This window comes from Electrophorus electricus, chromosome 16 (assembly GCF_041902795.1).
Source record: "Electrophorus electricus isolate QZ-2024a chromosome 16, ASM4190279v1, whole genome shotgun sequence".
Taxonomy (NCBI): domain Eukaryota; kingdom Metazoa; phylum Chordata; class Actinopteri; order Gymnotiformes; family Gymnotidae; genus Electrophorus; species Electrophorus electricus.
The window spans coordinates 7,305,323-7,327,688 of NC_137512.1; the positions used below are offsets into that span (position 1 = coordinate 7,305,323).

Here is a 22,366-nt window from a genome sequence, read left to right on the forward strand (position 1 = left end):
CGCACGCACACACACACACACACACACACACACACACACACACACACACACACACACACACACACACACCTGCCCCTACTTCACGCACAAGACAAAACAGCACTCCTCACCTCATCCCCTTGACATTTTCTTTCACCTAATTAAAACTTTGACCTTTTGCCCTTCCTGCTGTGCGCCTAGCTGCATTTCCTTGCTGCTCCTCCATGCTTGAGAGATGGCGAGGGGGGGGAGGGGTCACTCCATGACCAACCAGTGACCAGTGCCACCCCCCACGCCAACAAAGCCACTTGCACACTCATTAATCACCCCGGCACATTGTTTACGTTGACCCACTGACCTCTGGCTTTTCTATTCAGTTAATGTTTGCAGCACACTCTCTGCCCAGTGACCTGCCAGCAGCTTGCTCATTCTCCCTCTTGCTCTCGTTCTCATGCTCCCTCTCTGTGATCAATGACTTTTTGTTGATGAGGATCTGAGTTATTTTTGTATATTTTATTTGCTTGGCTTGGGCTGTGTAATGTGGGTTGAATGTGCACTGCAGTATGATATGACATCAGTTTGAGGGGAATTTGATGTTGGAGTTGAGGGGAGGTGAAGAGTTTTTGAAAGTGGGAAGCTCAAAAAGGAAATGTTAGTCAACAGCCCGTTTTTGATGTTCATCCTGTCCTGGAGACCTCATTTCACCTCCTTCTTTTGAGAGTTCAACTTTAAAGGAGTTATGTTTAAAGTTCAGAATTTATTATTAAGCTTTTTGTACTATATCATTATAATCAGCTGCTGGTAGCATCTAGACTTCCTTCACTAATCAAGTATGCGTGCTCTTGCAACCTGACTTCAGTCCCTTGAGCGATACAAGTCACTTGTGTTTTCACTGAGAAATCCGCAACAACAAACCAAAGCAAACAGGAAACCAACTTCTCTGTGGAAAAGGTAAATTTAATCCTTGGCAGCACAACTCTGTTTGGTCCCTTATTCCCATTTAGCACTTCTATACGTGCAAGATACTCAAGGCAGTGTTTTACTGGGGAGAAATTAATAATCATAGTCATAATAGTCTTATTTCTTAGACACACTCTCACCGTGTATCTTGCTGTGATATTTAGCTCCTGCACACATTCAGCCATGCTGCCTTCCTTGCAATTTCTCTGACCCCCGTGTCCGTTCAAGGAATTAAACACTGTTATCAACTTATTTAACTATCAAACAGTCTCTGCATTCATGGGTAGTCAAACAAATGGCTCAACAGAGTACATGTTAAAATGTGGGGGAAAGCTGTCTCAAGATGCCTGTCTGTCGAAAACATCTAATTAAAATTCATGGTCTAATCTGTTTATTAGACTGAAGCATTCAGTTCCTATGAGTTACGTCTTTTACTTTCATCACGGAACAGTTGAAAGGTTTACAAAAGATTCAGAGATGCACAAAGTGCAATAAACTTAAACAACTCATACTATTTTAGATACGGTGGACATCTTCACGTTCTTTGTGGCTCTTGCCCCAAACTGTGCCCCTCCCTATTCACTCCTGTGCTATGAGCCAGCGTTTTTGTGCTGCACTCTTAACGATGGACCTCCACGCATAGCAAAAGGTCACGGAAGTTGTTGTGCAGGTTCTCTTCTCTCTCCTTCATGGCTGCTCTTGGTATGCAACTAATGATATAATGTCACTGCACTCTTAAAGTGGATGGTTATGGCAGTTGTAGTGGTGTGGGATGCTATACCAATGATGTGTTGATGTTATCACCAAGAAATCAGGACTGGAATGTGAATTCTGTTGTTTTTGTTTTGTTAGAATTCCTCTTTGCGCATCTTCACAAGTTGATGAATAGATGATAGCTGATGAATGTTTATTATGAGACTCGTCTTTTAAAAACAGAACACGAGAAAACCAACACTTTACTCAAGTATATTTATCTTCATATAATTCCAAAGAGAGTGGCATAGCAATCTTGATTAACAAGAACATCTCAATGACTCAGAAAGCTATTATAACTGACCCAGCAGGCTTCTCTATTATCCTTCATGGTACTATTAATGGTGAAGGCAGTCACTGCAAATCTCCATGGCTCAAATACAGATGACCCAATATTTTATCATAATTTCTTTCCAAAATTATTAAACTTTCTGCTATCATTATAGGTGGTGACTTCAGCACTGTTTCAGACAGATACATGTTGAACAAAACCCTGGAACACCACTTCTGCCAGAAAATATACCAATTTTTCTCATGTGCATCATACATTCTCTTGCATTGAGTATTTCTTAACCAGTACCTCTATTATACCGCATATTTCAAAATCAACAGTTCATACGGTAGTCATCCCTAGCCATGCACCAATTCGTTTTACTCTTTATAATAAGCATACACCCACAACAAGGTAAAGGTGCTGTTTCAATGCATCTCTGCTTGAAGACAGTCATTTGAATAAATGTTTTGAGGAATAGTGGACATCCTTTTTGGAAAGCAGTAATTATCTGTAAATATCACCATTACTTCTTTGGGAAACTGGAAAGTCATGTCATACTCAGGTTACAAAAAACAGGAGGAATGAAAGATAACCCATCTTGGGCAAACATTAAAACTTGGTGCTAAGATGTCACAGTTATGACACGAACATATTCAGCAAATAAACTGAAGAGAAATAAGGAAAATACATCCTTTCAGCAATTACAATTATTCAGATAAACAGAAATACAACTAAGATATTAACAGCTTTTTCAGTAACGTGTCACTTTGTAAAATAAACCAGATACTAGCAGAGGCTTTGCATCTACCCCTTAATGCGGAAGAATTTTTTAAAAAGCAATCAGCCAGTTGACAAATAATAAAGCTCCAGGCTCAGATGGGTGTCCAACTGAGTTTCTGGCTGATCATATTTCATTTTCTCTGCTTTTCATCACTATGGTTAATAACATTAAAAGCACATTCATTTCAAATGAACACAGCAATAATCTCACTATTACTCAAACCAAATAAAGACCCAGCTCTGTGCTCCTGTTAGTGTCCACTATCACTAATAACACAGACCTTAAAATGATCAGTGAAGCGCTATCAATAAGACTTGAAACAGTATTACCATATCTCATATGTTCTGATCAAACTGGTCTTATGAAAGGAAGGTAATCCTAGAATAACACATGATGGGTCTTAATCATAATCCACTATGCTCAGGAAAATAAACACGTGTTGTATCTTGATGCAGAAAAAGCCTTTGGCAAGGTTAATTGGAACTTCCTTTTTAATACACTACATATATTCAGTGTTGGGAAATCTTTCAAACATTGGATTGAACCACTATGCTCCTCACCCAGAGCATCAGTAATAACTGACAACAACATCCCAGAGCTTTCATTTGTTTTGTGGTACCAGACAAGCATGTCCACTCTCTCCATTATCTTCATTATATATAGAACCATAAGATGCCATCAAAAGATTAAATGATGACAGAACATGTATTACAAGCCAAAACAACACACAGTTTGTCTATATGCATACGATGTGTTATTGCATTTCAAAACCATTTAAGATTAGTTAAAGGAACAGTTCAACTTATAAATTCATAATCTCAAATCTCTGACTATTCTATAAACTAAATAAATCTACAATATTACCCAAATATGGGCTGGACTGCTATACTAGAATTCTACCCATATATGGGCGGGACTGATGCACTAGAATTCTACCCATATATGGGCAGGACTGATGCACTAAAATTCTACCCATATATGGGCTGAGCCAGAATGTTACTCTCATAAGTTCTCTTCTTTTCTTTATACCACTTTATACTTTATACCAATGTTGAAAACAGTTGAAGATGATTAAATTGCTGAATGAACTTACCAATTTATGATACCAACAATTAACTATATTTGCAATGATCTCCATTGAACCAATTGCCAAATGGTTTAAGAAAATGGATACCATAATATGAAAAGTTTTACTGGAAAAAAAAACAAAAAAAAACACAAAGCAAACTCATGCAACATTTGACAAGATGGAGAATGTCAGCAATGAAATCTAATAAAGCAGCAAACTCATGTGACATCCTGTTTATATACATCCATGTGGCATAACCCAGATTTCCTAATTAACAAATCACCACTGTCTTTTTCAAGAATTGGAGAGAAAAGGAAATGACTTACTTAGATCATCTTTTAATTAATACAAAATTTTGACATTTCTAGAATTAGAAGTACTACATAAAGAAGAATCAATTTCTACAATATCTGCAAATTAAAAATTAAAAATCTAAAAATAATCTAAAATAAATATTATTGACAGTCCTCTTAAACCACATCCTCTCTCAGAAGAAATAAATAAATTTGCTGATACCAGAAACATTACTTTCAGTTGATATTCCCTCATTAGTATTACAAACTCAACCATACATTTGCCAATATATATCAGTAAATGGGGAGGTCGGATCCAAACAAATAGGCAGAAATTCAGTACAAGCATAAAATTCTGATATTGGGATTTACTAATGCAGACATGTATGCAATGTACAACCAGCAGCACAGACAGTTATTGCCATACCCTATAGACATGGCCACTAGTTAACCACTTCTGGAAAGAAGTTACCAGTAAACTCTTTGCTCCTGGGATGCAGCATTCCAGCCTCTCTCTGTCTCTTGGAAGATGATCGGATAATAAATACTCCTTCAAAAGATATATACATATATGTAATACTATTATGTTTAACAGTTGCAAAGAAAATAATTTTATTAAATTGGAAAAACAGCCTTTCTATTATAAAACTAAACTAAACTTGCTATCAGATCATCTGTCACAAGAACAGGCCTCAGCTGCACTTTGAAGTAGAATCACAATAATTATAGTGACTTTTTTTCAACTCTTCCTGTATCTTTAAAACTGCCTTGTAATCCCTTTTACATCCAACCAAGCACTTAATCATAATCATACTCATCTGTACTATATTATGTATGGTTTATGGTCTATGGTTTCTTACATTTGAATAACGTGTGTGTGTGTGTGTGTGTGTATCTGCTTTATATTTAAATATTTCAGGTTTGGGGTTTTTTTGTATTTTTTGTTTGTTTTTTGTTAATTTTGCTCTGTATTGCATCAGTTTGATTCACTTATCAAATAAATCAGTATTTATATGGTCCTCCAAAGGAGGTGGGGGGAGGGCAAAAAAAAAAAAAATTCTTTCCCGTGGTCGTCTTTTATATATGCTAATTAAATAAACCCAGCATGTGATTGTAACTACACCTAGAAGAAATTTCTGCTTGTAAACAAAAATTCTAAAGGAATGGTTGAATTTCTATGCATAGAAATTAGTCTCAGTCTATGCATAGAAATTAGTATACAGTCATCAGATGTTCCATAGAATTGCAGTGTGAAAATCTAGTCACTGATGTTGTAGTCACTCAGCAGGCATTGTATTTTATTTCTGCTCTTTCACCAGTGTCACACTAAAATTGGTTGGTAGTGGTCCCCAGATGCGTCCTGTTGAGTCTATTTCATGTACATTGTTGAATGCTCTGGCCCCCACTGTGGTGTCGGCGCTGGGGGGCGCAGCAAAGCGGCTGGCTCGGGCAGTGGAGCGGCTGAATCTAGGGGGTGCTCCGCCACGTTTAGAATGGAGAAAACCTGGTTCAAACGAGTGATGTGAAGGAAGACCATGGGTGAACATGTAACAACCCACCTGCCTGTTTTGCTGTGTGTTGGGTTTAAAAAAAAATCAGGAATTCTCAGCATTCTCTGTACTATGCACATCTCTGGTCAGCCAGACTAGGGGCTGGTGCTTTCCTTTTTGCAAATGTATATGAATCTCAGACTGAACGTGTCGGTGAAAGCCTAGTCTTAAATCCGCATCTGAGCACAAGACAAAGAGAGTGGTGTCTCCCGTAGGAGTCTGCGGTCGAGCAAACGCTCAAGAGCCACGTCTGCTGGGACCCCACCTGAACTGCATCCGCCCACACAACCTCTGTAGTTGCACCGGCCGCAGTCCTGAGTGCTTTGCGCTCATTACATTTCCCCTGCATCGGCCTGCGCTGCTAAAGCAGCCTGTGGGAGTTCGTTTGATGGGTTCAAGATTGCTGATGTTTTGGGGTTCAGATCTCGGGCAGTCCTGGAGTCCCACACTTGAGCTGCTTTATTTTTCCTTCAAGGGGGCTTTCGGGGAATCTGAACATTGTCTTTGGCAGCACTGCTACACACAGGATGATGGGATCGCGTTGTTTTTGCCAGGACACGCCTGTTGAACCGTAAACTGAAAAGTCGGAAAGGGGTTCATCGAGCAGCCATTTTAATTTCCGTCACTTTAGGATTAGATCAGCTGCATTTGAAACATGTGAATGCAGTAATTAAAAAGTCCCGGGCACACCTGCGTCAAGAGGATAGCACGAAAAAAAAAATCACTTTTATTTTTATCCTGATTCATCTGCGAGCGTTTGTTGTGCTGACACCTCATTTGTGAGTGTTTTATGCATACAGATTTCTCATAAAGATGGAAATGAATTCCAGCTCATCACATGCTCTCACAGGGAATGATTAGATAGTTGTTTTAAGGAAACGCTTCCACCCCCCCCCACCCCCAAAGCAATAGCTAGCAGCCAGAACAGGGTTGTGAAGCTCAGGCTGCATTTGAGGTCATGTTGCATGTTGCTGTCTGTAAATAGAAACACAGACCAACATGCAGTCTGTTTTTGATATTGGCAATATTAGTTTGATCTCAGTAATTATTGCATTATTTATGATCTATAATTGCAATTTTAATTATGGTTTTAATTTATATGGGTTGGGAAAATGGTGAACTTGTCTTACGTCACCCACAGAGACTTTGTATAGTTGTAAAATGCAACACCTTCCTTCAGCTCGGGGCAGTTTGGGGATTCAGCACAAGTATCAGGTACACCCAGAGAGAATACCCTGTGTCATCCAGTGAGCACCACCAGAGAGAGTACCCTGCATCGCCCAATAAATATCACCAGAGAAAATACCCTGCATCGCCCAGTGAGCACCACCAGAGAGAATACCTTGTATCGCCCAGTAAATACCACCAGACAGAATACCCTGCATTGCACAGTAAATACCACCAGGGAGAATACCCTGCATCACCCAGTAAATACCACCAGACAGAATACCCTGCATCGCATAGTAAATACCACCAGAGAGAATGCGCTGCATCACCCAGTGACCACCACCAGAGAATACCCTGCATCGCCCAAAAAATACCACCAGAGAGAATACTCTGCATCGCCCAGTGAGCACCATCAGAGAGAATACCCTGTAGAGCCCAGTGAACAGCACCAGCAAACACCCCATCCTTCACTATCTTATGCACACTCCCAGGTCACTTGTCCGCAGAGTCTGCAGTCAGGTCTTCATGAATGCATATCACATACACACCAACAAGCCTTTACAACATGTGTAGGTTGTTTCAAGACAGCAGTCTGTATAACAATGAGCATGCCATCCACTGCGTTTCCATGGCACTGAAAATGTGCCTGGCATTGTAAACGAATATTGGTCTGGGTTAAGAAATCCCGACCCGTTGGACATGTTATGCAAGTGCATGTTAATGAACATCTCTGAGGTGGCTAAGGCAGCTCATATATGATGGTGCAGTGCCGTGGATGGTGACTTCTCAACCTCGTGGACTGCTGAAAATGTTTGCTCACCATCTTCCATTCCATCCCAATAAAGCATATTGTGAATAACCAGGATAGTCATTAGTCAATAATTTACTAGCTAAACAAGGCAAGTTTATTTGTATTGCACTTTTCACACTCGGTAGCAGTTCAGTGTTCTTTCTAGTGAGGTTACATAGTACTTCAGTTAGGAAGTGTTTGGTAAAACACAGACTTATTAATACACTCAAGATCGAGTTAATGACGTACTTGGTGTTATGAAGCTTTTGGGAAACGCACCCATGTTAGATTAAAAGCACTAACAGACATGGGTCTATTTACCTGGGTTGGATTCCTGTGTGATCCTGTTTGTGTAGGATGTTTGATAGAAAGGAAAGTCAACCCCTTGGTCCCTCTCACTGTGGTATATTCCCCTTGTTAGCGTGTGACATTTTGATATCTGACTCAATAACTGGCAACTCGCCTCTCTCATAACTCTGACACCTTCCCACCATTATTATTTTAGTAGGCTTTGCACACCTACAGCAGCAGACAGTAATACATGAGACCAGACTAGCAGACAGTGCTTGAGATCCATCAGAATGAATTAGTCAGTAGTAGAAAGCACTGATGAATGACAAAGTAGATATAAATTGCCATCTTTCATGTAGTTACTGTCTAGTGTCTGAATAAAATAATATACAGAAATATACCAAAAAGGTTCAAATAAAATAATACTATTTGGCTTTTACGCTTAAAGCAACATCTACAGGCTAACCTTTCGAGAGGATAATGCTTGTGTTCTTCAGGTGACTACCGTGAAATCTTTCTGTTGGAAAGATTCAGTCCTTTGGGAATGTCTGAAATGATGGCTTTTGCTGGCGCTTTATATAGAATAGAGGAGGTGGGATTGAGGTAATGCAGTGTATCTCTGTATTTTAAACTGGTGGTATTTTAGTGCCAAATTTCTGTTCTCCATCTACCTTGTAAACTGCCACATTAGCACAGAAGGATGGAGCTCACTGTTGAGATCATACATTTAAAGAAAAATGTGAAAACCAAAATGGCTAGCAACAAAAAATGCTATTGCTGCCATTTTCAGTTTGTTCTAAATGAAAATGGAGAGCCATCAAATGTAATATTTGCCTAAAAGCAGTCATTGTTAAATATGGAAACATATCAAACATGTATCTAGAAAGTAATCACAGATGCCGTTGACCTCAAAAAGCCACATAGACACCACTGGAAAAGCCACAAAACGATTGTCACAATAACCTTTTAATGGGTGCTTTCATCAGACCCACAAAATTTATAACAGACAAAGCAGGATAGGTGTGCACGTTAGCGGTTACAAAATATCTCACTAAAGAAATGGCATCATTCCACCACGACAAAAAAACACTATTAAAAGCCATGATCCAAACACGTTTTTCATTACAAGCTGCCTAGAAGAAAATACTTTTTGAGGACAGACGACAATTTCATGACAATGACGTGGTCGTCCGTGTACGTGACACCATACAGGTCTTTGACCATCCATTTCATCACACCCAACTGGAAATTACACTCTAAATGTATCAATAGCAACCTTTTTCCCAGAAAGCCACAAAGCTGCCAACACTGAGATGCACTCTGAGAACGGTAACTGGATGACAGAAAACTGTCAGCTGTAACTACAAATCATGGACCCAATGTTGTAGCTGCTGTCGAACCTCTGCATTGGCCATGGTTAAGTTGTTTCAGCCATAATCTGTTTGGCGTTCTTGAGTGGACTGCAATGGCAAAAGCCTTTACTTTTTGCTTCTTGATTTCTTTAGGCTGTTGCTTCTTGATGATCCATTTAATATATATATAAAGCTCCAAGCAGGCAATGATGGAGCAGTTTCTTAAACAGACACAAGCTCTCCGACACGTTCTGGCTGACGAAAGACGGAGCGCTGTCTTCCTGACAGGACAAGACGGATGTTCTGCAGACTATCGGTGTTGCGCTGAAAGCATTTACAGATATGACATCTGCACATATCCAGCTCCTCTATACTCTCCATACTTAAGCTGTGTACTGGAGATCTTTTGGCTGCCTCGGATGATGTCCCGCCAAACAAAGCCATAAACGTTGGGCTCCTGGGCACGCTGGAGGCAAAATAGAGTGTTGATGACATGCAGAAATTGCCGCATAAGGCTTTCGTTCTCGGCCCTTGACACCCTGGTGGCTATGAGTCTGGTCACACCTCTTTGGCTAAAACGAAGGCTTGGTTAGAAGCAGGCATGGTAATGCTGGATATGCGATCAAAACCAGTGACGGGTGCAGTGGCTCTCAGAGTGCAGGAGCAATGTAGACCGCCTGAAAAGAAACCAACTTTGGCCAGAAAAAAAGCAGCTGCCAGCATAGCTGTAATGTCCACAGAGGACCAAGCAGCAGCAACAGCAGCAGCATCAGCATCGTCTTCAGCATCATCATCACACTTACATTTATGTAGCTTCTTTCCCATGCTGAAGGGCACGTTGCAATCAACACACAAACAAATTCAACAGAAACTACACAATTAGTGACAAAAGGAAGTACATGTAAAACATTCAAGTGCATCAGACATTTAGGCTTACTCATCTGGCAGGAAACAAATGAAACACCCTTCTCAGCGACATCTTAGTTGGCCATGAACTTGTGCCAAGAGCTCGCCATCAGAGCGGCTGTTCAGCACAGCAGGAAATGTTATGCGGAACTTGCCCAAGCCTGACAAAGCCAGTTAGTTTTTCAGGCGAAAAAACCTTGAATTGTGTAAAAATAAGATTTTTTTGTTTGTTTTGTTTTGGGGTTTTTTGTGCTGCTAGGACAGCATTTTTTAAATTTTTCAGCATTTTTCTGTTTGTGTTCGTGCCATTTCGTGTTAGCACAGGCTTTGTCTTATTCACTATTGAGGCCTATAATTTTTTCCTTCTGTTCTGTGTGGACATTGTTCAGTGAAAGATTAAACCTATAGTAGCTAATGGCTAAATAGTATAGGCTATCTGTTTAAAGCTGTAAAGTTTAATTTCAGCTGTTGCCACATTGTGATGTGCAAGCAGCAGAAATTAAATCAAAAACATTTGTAACATTCTGAACCATTTTTCAAATAAAACGTTTGTTACTGAAAGTAACCCCCTCCCGCCATAGTACTGTACACCATTAGATTATTTGAAGATGGCGTGACGATGTAAAATAAAGTTATACTGCCCGGCCCTTAGAGGAGGCATGCCACGATCGCTTCAGCCAAGGCACGTGTTGTAGGCCCAGGTCTGCCTCCACGGCTCGTCCACTTCAGCAGAGTCCAGCATGGGCGGTTGACGTGCCGAACCCAAGGCCTCTCGAAATGGCATGGTGGCATTTCCGTACCCCTGGATGCCACAGGCGGTGCCCCCTTCACCCCTCGGAGGACCTCATCTGGGCACAGGCAGGTCGTTGCGCTTTGAAGCAGTCCACTGGAACGAGCACCAGACACCTGCTGTCACGCAACATCTCCCAGCGGGCCGCTCCTATGCGGCCTTTCTTTTTCTCTCCTTCACTTTCTTTCAATGAGAAATTACACCCCCCCCCCGATTTTGTTTGCTTCTCTTGCTTCATCTCTGCTCCAACCCCTCCTTTCTGCCCCCCACCCCCACCCCCCTCCTGTCGCTGTGGGAGTAAGTTGCAGTGAGAGCAGATTAATAAAACATGACGGAACACCTGCTTTCCAATGTGCACGCGAGGGCGCGAGCGCCGTTCAGCTCCTACCAGTGCGCCAGCCGGCTCCCCCGGCTCAGGAAGAGAAAGCATACCTTGGCGTTTCATCACACAGCCCGTAAATCCTTGTGCCGGTGCCTGGCTGCCTCCTTAGCAGTTGCCGTGCCAGCACCCCTGACCCTGTGGGGCCGGCCGTGTCCAATTACTTTTGGCATAAAGAGACCCGCACACTCCCGAGTAGACACGATCCGACATACGATCCTCTCGGTTAAGACGCCAAGTGCTGATGCTGAACCAGAAATTCTATGCTGTCTCCCGTCTTTGATGTATCTTAAACGGTTCTGACATCAGATCCACGTCCTTCCCGGTACATTTCCTGTACGAGATCCCCATATCGTGTACCCTGCTCCACATCCCCACCAAGTTTGCATTCGTTGCTTGTTTTGGTGCTGCTGTCTTTTGCTGCTCTGTTGCCGTGTGTTGCCCCTTCAACTCGCCGTAACCTCATCCCTTCAGCCCTTGCGCGCACCTGCCTGGTACCAAGCTGTTGCTGGGGCTGTGTTGTCATGGTAACATGTTGCCGAGCGAGTGTTTAGTTTAGTGCAGATGTAGAGTAGTACCTAATGGCACACCAACAGCACACACAGAGATGGAGGGGAGGATGAGAGAGGGGAAGAGTTCTTTCTGTGGTCACAGAAGACTTATACTGTGGGGAAAAAACCAACGTATTCTGATGCTGCATGTTTAATACTGCTATTAATCAGGTGGGATGAACTGGCAGCTTAAATAAATGCTATATCAGTAACTGCTCATCCCAGCATTAACAACTGCAATTAGGGGAATCATAAACCTGTTTTTTGGGGGGTTTTTTTGTTGTTGTTTTTTAAAAAAGCCCTATATGCTGGTTTCGCCATAACAATTTAGAGTAACTCATGAAATGCTTGAGTTACTAATTTGAGTGTTTGAGTGTTTCACACTGCAGTCTATACGTGATTAGACAGTGACAGCTGTGGTTGTTTTGCCTCTGCATTGCAGCTCAGCGGGTTTGGAACCGAGCAGTGACTCTAAGGCCAAAGTGCAGCACTTGAGCAGAATGAAAGCTTTTATTTTAGGATTTATACACCAGCTGTACCATAAAAGCATCGTAGACATTTTTTTGTATACGCATTACCCCCCATTTTGAGGTAATTGGAGAAATTAACATAATCTTCTACAAAATTGACATGTTGAGTACTTGATGGCAAATGCGTTTTACCTCCATGGGGTGCCTGAGCTGCATCCCAAGGACAGCACCACATGTCGGGGATCACGCTCAGCGCTCTGCTCCACCTGTAATGCAGTCATTTCCACTTGCTCCATTCCAGACCTTCCTTAGTCTCCGGCGAGCAAATGGCTGGCTTTGGTTGAACCCGAGAGAAGACGCGTCTGTGTTTTTCAGCATCTCTCACCCCCCAGCTGACACGTTTAACAGATGTCATATGCTTTGACTCATGTAGGGCTATCATAAAAGGGCTATGGATTCTCTACGTTTCACCCAGGGTAGAAAGAACCCCCACCCCCGTTGCCGTTTAACCTTATTCTGTTGATTAATGTCCAGTGTGCTGGAGTACCATGTCATTACCATAGGGAGGGTCAGTGTGTTTGAGTAAATGTGTCGCATGCGTTCGTCCGTGCTCTGTGGTTGACCTGTGTGGCCTGAGCTGACCTCTCTACCACCGCGCATCCTTGCCGCTGTCAGCTCCGGCTTGCCCCCAAACTCCCACGGGTCTGAAGGGGTACATTCCAGACACACCTTCAGACAAAAGGGCACTGTCAGCACGAATGCCTGATGGGTGGGTGTGTGTTTGCAAGAGTTTTCCCTGCTTAATCATTTCCATTGTCAGAGATTGGAAAACTGCCTGAATCAATTCCCAAGCCATTGTTAGCCATTACTGTAGTTACATGATGATCAGCAAAAGTAACATTCAAAAACTGCAAATTCCACATTTTCTCCCCCCCCAAGAGGAACAGGCGAGGCACGCTTCGTCTATGTCTTCGTCCTCGGGATCCTCTTCACCGGCGTGAAGGACCTACTGTGCTCTCAGGTGACGGCAGCGGGTGGCGGCGGGCACCTGCGGAGCAGGGGGTTGTGGGAGGTGTACAGTGGCATGGTGCTCCTGGTGGCTCTGCTCCTACGGCCACACAACCTGCCCACGCTGGCTTGCTGCCTACTCGTGCAGACGCTCATGGTCCAGTTTGTCTGGGAGAGGCTGCGCTATGACGCCGCCCAGATCACCATCATGCACTACTGGTTCGGGCAGGCCTTCTTCTATTTTCAGGTGAGAATAAGTGTGTGTGTGTGTCTGCATGTATGTCTACGTCTGGATGGGTGTGTATGGGTGTGGCTGCAGGTACAGATTATGTATTTCCGCGTGTAGGCCCAGATCCTCGGGAGTTGTGGTCAATTCTAGAGGCTGTGCAGACCTGCTGGATGTGCAGAGTCTCTCTCTTGACATTTGACACTTTGCCAAGGCACACCAGCAGGAATCCAGGTTACACTCTGAATAGACCACAACACAGAGACCCCGCTCTCTACTTGGTTGCTTTATTCATGTAAATACACCACAAATGCACTTTCCCCCCACTTACCACTAATCCCATTTCGTGGAACCATAGACCTGGCCAGCCAATATTTACAGTGTTGCAGCATCTCCTTGGGACACTCTGGCTTCAAAGTTGTGGTGCCCTAATGGAGCATTGTGCCCATGCGGAGAGCACTGCAGGTAACTCCAGCTGTATGCCTGGCAAGACACTTTATGTGCCGAAATGTGTTATCGGGATTGTTTTGGTGGCTGGTTACGCCTTTTGTAGCCATACCTCTTTAAAACACTTCCATCTCGTAGGCCAGTGTGGGGGATGCAGGTGGGGCGCATGCTTGGAAGCCTTCACGTCATGCGTGAAGATGCCCTCGTTCCGACACAGTGGCCGGTGTGAGGCTGCTAGCTACGGTGGTGGCCGTGCAACTGCCCGTCACGTGGGGTTCTGCTCAGGCTCTTTAAATAAGGGCCATGAATGCGGCAGCCCTGGCCAATTATCATTTCGGCTTCCCATGCATGAAATTACAGGTCTGGAGAATGGAACTCTGCTCCCAACAAGGTCGCCCACTCGGCCTGTGTGTCCCTAGGACAGGCCTCTCTGTCTCACACACTCTCTCTGTGTCTCTCTGTCTCTCTCTCTCTCTCTCTCTCTCTCTCTGCGTTTCTTTATTGCTTTATACATTCCATCTCCACTTGTCTGAGGTGAGGTGAAAATATCTGTTCCACTGCTCCCGGCGTTTGTCAGACACGCTGTCCAGCCCTGGTTAGGGTCAGCAGAGGTCGACTGAGTAAATTCACCCAGCTCAGCTGGGCCAGGCCCTGTCCATCAATCACTGTGCCAATCACCACAAAGAAAACAGAGGGGCAGGGATTTGTCACACGAGCACCTCTCTGTGTGTCTGTATGCGTGCATGTGAGTGTGGCACCTTAACATTTTTATCTTGTTTGCCTCAACACGGGCACTCGTGACAGACGTGACAGATACGTCCTCCTGTAGATAGCTGTGGAAGACAGATTGCGGTGAAAAAAAAATTCTGGCCACCTCGCAGTCAGTCCGTCAGTGCCATGCCTTCTGGAAATCCGTCTTCCTTCACACGGTTTCACAGAGATTCAGTGAAGGGTAAAGTCGCTTTTTCTTCGGTTTCTCCTCGCTTTAACAAGCACACAAATCTGTCACTCACTTCAGTCTCTTCACAGACATCAAGCTCTTCCCAATGGCATGGGACATGCATTATGCATTTTTTGTGAGGCTTATCGTCTCCCTGTGTAACATTCCTTCAGTGCGTTCATTCCTCGGCTCGGAATGTAGGAGAGGAACAGAGTTTAACCAAGTTCCTAATTTTTGTGGCTTTTCTGCCAGTTTGCTGCCTTTGCTAAGGCTTACATTTGGGCGTTTTTGAGGCTTATATTCGACTGTTTCCTCTTTTTGATCTGCTCTCAGGGGAATTCCAATAACATAGCAACGGTGGATATATCGGTGGGGTTCGTGGGTCTGGAGAGCTATGTGGAGGTTCCTGCAGTCATCCTCACTGCCTTCTGCACGTATGCAGGCCCAGTACTTTGGGCCTGCCATCTGATGTGCTACCTCAGCTCCGAGAGGGACAGGTACAACACACACACATGCGCTTGCTCGCTCTCTCGCTGTCTCACACTCACACACACACACGGACTGAAGCATGTGTGACTGTGTCGCTCCTCGAGTGCGAGAGACGAACTCCAGGCAAAAAAGTTTGGAAGCAACACTAACCTGCACAGCTTCTGACTGCTACTTTCTGATTCTCGACTGTTTGTATTAAATTAAAAAAAAAATTTCATAACAATCTCCTCGTGTAGCTTGCGACAGCCCGACATGAAGACGCGGCAGGTTTGTTACCGGTTTGCCACTCCAAGTTCTTCTGCGACTGCTGGGGACATCGTGCCTTTGAGTGTGCGGTCAAGCTCAACCCAGTACGCGATCGGTGGCTAATCTGGGACTGAGCATGCAGGGCCTTTCACTGTAGCACGCCTTGCTTTTGCCTGACTGATTAGTTGGGACGTCATTGTTCTCAGTCCAGACATTCACTTCTTGCTTCCATACTTTTGGTATGTAGTGCCAGTAGCATCAACCCCACACACACAAACACACACACACTCAGAATATTAAACCAGCCTCCTACCACCCTGCAAATACACACACACTCTCACACACACACACACACACACACACACACACACACACACACACACACACACACACACACACACACACGCAGACACACACTTATTAGAATATTAAGCCAGCCCCCTACCGCCCCACAAATACACTCAACACAAACCCAAAGATAAAGAAGATTAATGAGCTCTCCGCTAAAGTCTGGGACTGCAGCAGGGATTGGTGAGCTTCCGTGTGGAGGTGTATTACTGGTAGGCATTTAATTCCAGGCCTTTCCAAACATGCCTGTGAGATGCAGCGTAGTGATGGGCTCACTAATGAGACCTCGGCGCCATGCTTCCGCATCATTTACCTTCCAAATGCAACTGAGAAATCCAGCTTGAGAACAAAACCTCTGTGAATTCCGCAGCAGATTCCGGTGGAGCCTGTGTAATTATTTAATGGCCTGGGTTTCACTCAACCTGTGTTTTCTGGCATGTTTATGTAATCCTGTAGCATGTCAGTGGTGGAAAGCACTGACTATATAAACATGTATGGCCAACGGCGAAACCGAAATATCTTAATAACAAAATAGCCTAGATAACGTCCACACACACGCACACACATACTTTTTTGGTTTTCTTTCTCTTTAATCATACAGGTCAACTGTGTGTTAAAATCTGCTCATCTGACATTTAGCTGAGTGCCCAGGAAATAGGGGTGAGGGATTAGCTCTCTTCAAATATACAAACAGCCAATCAGAGCCTCAAAGATGGGCTTCTCCAGCCTTTCAGCTCATTCAAAACAAACACACTCTCTTTTCATATGAATATATGGCTAATAGGGAAACCCTTCCCGGGTCTCAGACTGTCTCACTCCATGGTGTAATTATAGGATAAAGCTCTGTAATGTTCTGACATGCAGTCTGAGTGCATTGTGTTCTGTGGGCAAGGAAGTCCTGACCTCTGGGACTTAGAAGAGATGCTGCAGCCAGTCATACAAAATGCTGGACATCATGTCGCTTTGGAAGGAGGACTTGCTGATTACCCCATTAAAGACACACACACACACACACACAAAACGTCTACAGAGTAAGCTAAAATAAAATAAAACGTGCTTATTTGACTATTAGCTCTCACTGATTTGTTCTGAGATCTCTTCATTATGTGCTATGAATGTCATACATTTCATGACCATTTCTAGATCATGAAAATGATCTACCAACCAGTAACACGGAGACTTGTTTTTATTGTTTTTGCTGGTATTGGTGATGTCATTAGTATCCAGGCTACTGCACTTTGTGCCTATTAATGAGAACAATTTGAGACAATTGGAGTCCTAATCAGGGAACAAGAAGTGGTAGCTTGAAGTTCACGTGAGCTCATCTGAGCATTCTGTTATTCTGCGGTTTAAAAATAGACATCTGTGAAAATGTATAACTAGTCTGAAGATGCCGTTGGCAGTTTTTAAAAAAAGTACTCCGATCACGTCAGAAGTCACTGGGTTTGACCATGTGTAAGTACTCCCTTGACCTTGCTCTACTGGATTTTTTTTTTTTTTTTTTTTTTAAACCTCCTGAGGGAGATGTTGGAAACATTAAGCGGTAGAGGTTCCCTGTGCGCCATTGCGGCAGGCAGGCTGGCCAGTGCAGCGGTGTACCCTGTTCTTTAGGAGACATCTTGCAACCAGCACACGTGCATGCACAAGATCCAGGAAATGGCCTTCGATCGATACGCTCCTTTTTTTGGAACCCCAGAGGGACAGGTCCCTTCCCACATCTGGGAGGAACGTTTCCACCGTTATCCAGGAGAGAATTGGAGAGAGGTGGCGAGATTTGCAAGCAGAGGCTTTTTTTTGGGGGGGGGGTCAGTTATAGGGCAACAGATACAGTAATGTTCCAGTTACCAGAACCTGCAGTGAATGCTGTACCTCCACTCCGGAGTGAGTCACTGCCTTTCAGGTGAGGCACTGCTGGGTGAGAGGGGTTGACATGGTGCTAGGAGAACGTACCATGCCCTGTTTCACCATTTGCAAGGGTTTGAGGCAGGTCGTCACAGCTGTGCACATACACAAACAACACGGAGCAGAAGAACAGCTTCACGCGGAGCCAGCAGCCACCGCTGCCTTGGCAACAGGTTAATTAGGAGCTGTAACAACCCACGTCCGCCTCCTGCCAATCAAACGAGAGAAAGGGCGGATGGAACAGACTCTGAGAATTCTGATATAGTAGTTAGCTTTCAGACCAACCAACAGGGCAATACAATCAATTGGAAGGGGGTTTGAGGCAAAATAGAAAGTCTAAACCCCCCCCCCCCCCCCCCCCCCGTCTCTCAATTCCTGCAAACCTTGTGATTCCTTTCCTTCTCACATCTCCAGGTGTGTTAGGTGCATCTTAAACCAAGGGCGTAATCTATTCTGTGGCTTGCCCCAGGACTCGTCCACAACATACTATAAACCCTTAAACCTTTAGGCACTCACGGGCTTCCTCCATACCATTTACATTTGCAAAATAAAATGTTTCATTGCTCTTGTAAAACCTCAGTTTAAGTGTATAGTTAACAGTCTGGTAGCTCAAAATGTGCTTAAATTGCCGTCGAGGCTAATATTTCAGCAGGCCTTCGGAACCCCACTTGGGCCGTCGGTCGAGTCAAGGTGACGGAAGTCTTAACGGCGGGAAGCGGGGTACCTCCGCACTGTGCGAGAAGGAATCCCCCTCTGGGGTACTGACCACAGGGCACATGTCTCAGGGGCAAACAAATGCATGTTCAAAGACCGAGCCGTTCAGACACGTGAGGCCTTTCAGGCAGCTCGTGTCCATCGTGAGACGCACCCTGCCAGGACCCCCGCACGCATGTAGGCATGCCGCATATTCCTTGTCCATTGCATCAGGAACTTCATGCTGGGGTTATTTCCACTGCCACATTATCAGTTTCCCAGTGTGATGATGCGACAAAAATAATAAAACGTTGATCTGCCACAGCAGTGATTTTGCAGGGCACAGTTTGAGCTCCTGTGGAAGCCGTCCCTCGGCCTTGAGCGACCGATCTTGTGATGGTGCAGGCTTTGCTCACAGGGGCAGGCTCTTGGGATAGGTGCCGTCTTCCTGTGTTCTGCTGCTGGGGCTCAATAAGGTCTTGGGTCATTGTCTGGACAGGATGATGGCGTTTATTGCGAGGAAAAACGGAGTTGTCGGTTTGAAAAAATGGGGTGACTGACACAGGGTTAACGTGGGTAATAGCTGCAGTATGTATACGCACACTGTATTTATGAAAGTGCTGTTTTTCTCCTTTTCCTCCATCTCTCTCCCTCTTCTCGTTTCTTTCCCATGTCTCCACATCCACATTTTTGTCTCTTCCATCTTTCCCTGTCCTACCTCTCTCTCTCTCCCTCTCCCTGCCCCAGGGCTGCTGGCGCTCTGTCTCACGGCTGCTACTGCCTGGCCGTGCTGCGCTCAGTGCCCGCCGCTCTCTATGTAGCGCTGACCACGGCCCTGCGCTACCACCTCTTCATCTGGAGCGTCTTCTCGCCCAAGCTACTGTACGAGGCCACGCACGTGCTCATCGCCGCGGCGGCGTGTCTCATCTTCACCGCTGTGGACCACGACCACGCGTGTAGCCTGTGACCCCCCCCCCCCCCCCCCAATGATGCAACACCCTCAGCCCCACCCTAACCCCACCACCCCTCGCCCCAGGAACAGGGCAATAGCACGCATGGTACAGAGGACAGGAGTCAACGGAGATGCCATTGCAGGCAAAGACATGACATCAACACTGGTTAAAGAGGCTGAGCATGGAGAGTTGACTGGGGAGGGGTGGGGTGATGAGCAGTTCAACAGAGAGTGAAGGGCAGAGAGAGAGAGAGAGAGAGAGAGAGAGAGAGAGAGACAGAGAGTGATGGATGAAGCAGTGAAAGAGATGAGGGAATCAGACACCAAATGATGAACTCCGTGTTGCAAATTAAAAGCTGCGAACATTTGAGACTCAAAAGGGAGATGTGATCCTGCACTATGAAACACTGAAGACTCTGGAAGTTCTCCAGGCTAGATTCTGGGAAGATAAAGAAGGTCTATTCATGAGTTGTTTTTGTACTGCAGGAGTATGGGATATTTTATTGGGGTAAAATCTTGAGGGAATCAGAAACTCACTGAATTTCTTACTGAAGTTCACAAATTCCAGCGATGCTTTAATATAAATAAAATCAGCGGAAAACATGGATTGTTCCTAAATCAGTTTCCAAACCTCGATCACCAGCAATCTGTTTTCTCACTTTTATTTTTCCTGGACTATCTATGCAGAGGTGGTTTGACTTATCAACAATGCAGGTAGACCATGTAGAAAAAACATTTGCCCTTTAGTACTGCATTTAGTTTCTTTGATTACTTTTCTCTTATACTTCAAAGATATAAGAGAGAATGAGGATAGAATTATAGTGAAGATCCTTGGTACATCATTCTAACCCTCAGAGCTTAAGTGATGCATCTTGGTATTGATCTGTCTTCGTGGCGTTCCCATTCTCCTGAACTCTCGAGCCAAGGCAAGATCTCCAGAGAACTTGGAGAGCGAATGCGTCACAGCAGATAAATCTTCTCCGCCTAAAGCTATGCATTTAAAATAGGTTAAAATCAGCCCTTTGACAGTCTGAGTGCTGATTGCTTAGAATGAAATGGGGACTATTTTCCTTATAATTAGCATCTAGTTGTGATTACTTACGAAGTAGGTGGGGTGGGTTAGTAGCAAGTTTTGTTTTTGTTTTTTTTCTTTCTCATTGAGTTTTATTTATAAAAGTAAAATGGTACATTTTCATAAGTCTTGCCTTTTTGGACTGAATCTTTGAATTGGAGCTGTATTCAAGTATCGGGCCATCTCATGTCAATAATTATCAGTCAGTGAGTGTGACGAGGGATATGTATTGCTTTCATAACTTATCTGTTTGGCTTTTTTTTTTTTCTTTTTTTTAGATCAGTAATCCCTTGTAAACATTTAATCTGCTGTTTCTACAGTGACTGTCCAAAATGTTACACTGCCTGTCCTTAAATTCCTCAAAATATGCTGAATGTCTTCATGGTTTTGTTCGTCTTGTCGATTCCTTGTGGTGGTTTTACCAAAGAACATACTGAAAGGAACTGATCCTGCAGGCCGGGTATTCATTTATATTTCCCATTTTTTGATTATATTACTAAACCCATGGAGGTGTGAGTAGTGCACCGTGTGGGGGTTCATTACATGCTGACTCCTGAAACCACACTGCCCCTGCCGGTCTCCCCCCTGCAACGCTGATTGAAGGGGGAGTGTGTGGGGGCCACTCTTTTGCTTATCAGCCATTTTCAGTGGCTGAGAGAGGTTGATTTTCTGATCGACTGCCCTGCCAAATGGACTGCTCTCCCCGAGGAATCGGGGAACAGGGCGTCTAGGTGCGCGTATACACACACACACACACACACACACACACACACACTGTACTTGAGAGTTGTGCCTCATGTGACCTGTAAGTCTGTCTCACTTTAAAGAACTAATGAGTTCATGGGGTTAGGCCAAACCCCTATCTGTGCTGAGGATTAAAGGAGTGCTCTGTACTGATTTTCTGAAAGTAACTTTCAGGGTTGTCTTACGTGGCACAGAGCAATGTGCTCTCAGGGCCAATGAACCTATGGTTTTATTACTCGCAGAAAGTGCCCACTCACCAAGAGTGGTCTTGATACACTGACATTGATTTTGTGTTCCTTAAACACACCAGTCTGCAGATGACAGGACCAAGAGCTATCCTTTGCACCATGCGATCACATTTGTTTTGGTGGTTGTTGTTGTTGTTGTTGTTTTAATATGGAGGGAGGTTGTGTTTCTGTTTATTTCTATTTGTTTATAATTATTCTGATTTTAAATTCATTCTTTATTACAGGTGTTTGCATGTTATTTTTTGCCTTGTTTGTTTCCATTGTGCTTTCCTGTCTGGAAATCCGTTTCAACTGAATTAATTTAGCACCACGAGTGTAAAAATTGCAGGCGTGCACCATGCCCTGGAGTGTGCCAGCTGGAGCCAAGCCATCCCACGCGCTGTCTGGCTTTCCGTATCCGCTTACATAACCGAAAGGTGAACACCTTTGCAGGTCGACACTGATCTAGCCAGGAAGGCCAGAGGTGCCTGCAAGGCGAGCCGAGCCAGCTCCCTCACTCCGTATGATCGTGAACTCCCTCCCTCCTCTTTTCTTCTCATCATCGGCTCATCCCTCCCCCTCCCCCTGGTTCTCCATTACATTCGGGGAGTGTTAAGTGCAGACAGGTTTGTGGATGGTTGGTTGTGTGCCCCCACTCCTCCCCTCCCGTGGGCGGCCTCTTGGAGGGCCTACCCCTGACCCGACTGCCTCTCTGAG

At 44.4% G+C, this 22,366-nt stretch overlaps 1 protein-coding gene across 7 annotated transcripts in view; it reads left to right on the forward strand.

Moving 5' to 3' along the window:
• pigg (phosphatidylinositol glycan anchor biosynthesis class G (EMM blood group)) overlaps positions 1-21,047 on the forward strand; it is a 67,977-nt gene extending 46,930 nt beyond the window's left edge. For 6 of the 7 annotated variants that reach the window (XM_081699408.1, XM_081699409.1, XM_081699410.1 and 3 more), the window contains 3 exons: positions 13,295-13,610; positions 15,310-15,473; positions 19,402-21,047. In XM_081699408.1, the coding sequence (XP_081555534.1) occupies positions 13,295-13,610; positions 15,310-15,473; positions 19,402-19,621 (700 nt within the window). In that variant the 3' untranslated portion in view covers positions 19,622-21,047. Of the gene's footprint in view, positions 1-13,294; positions 13,611-15,309; positions 15,474-19,401 lie in introns of those variants that run through there. The other variant, XM_027016675.3, reaches the window with a different exon arrangement.
• Positions 21,048-22,366: the final 1,319 nt, after the last annotated feature.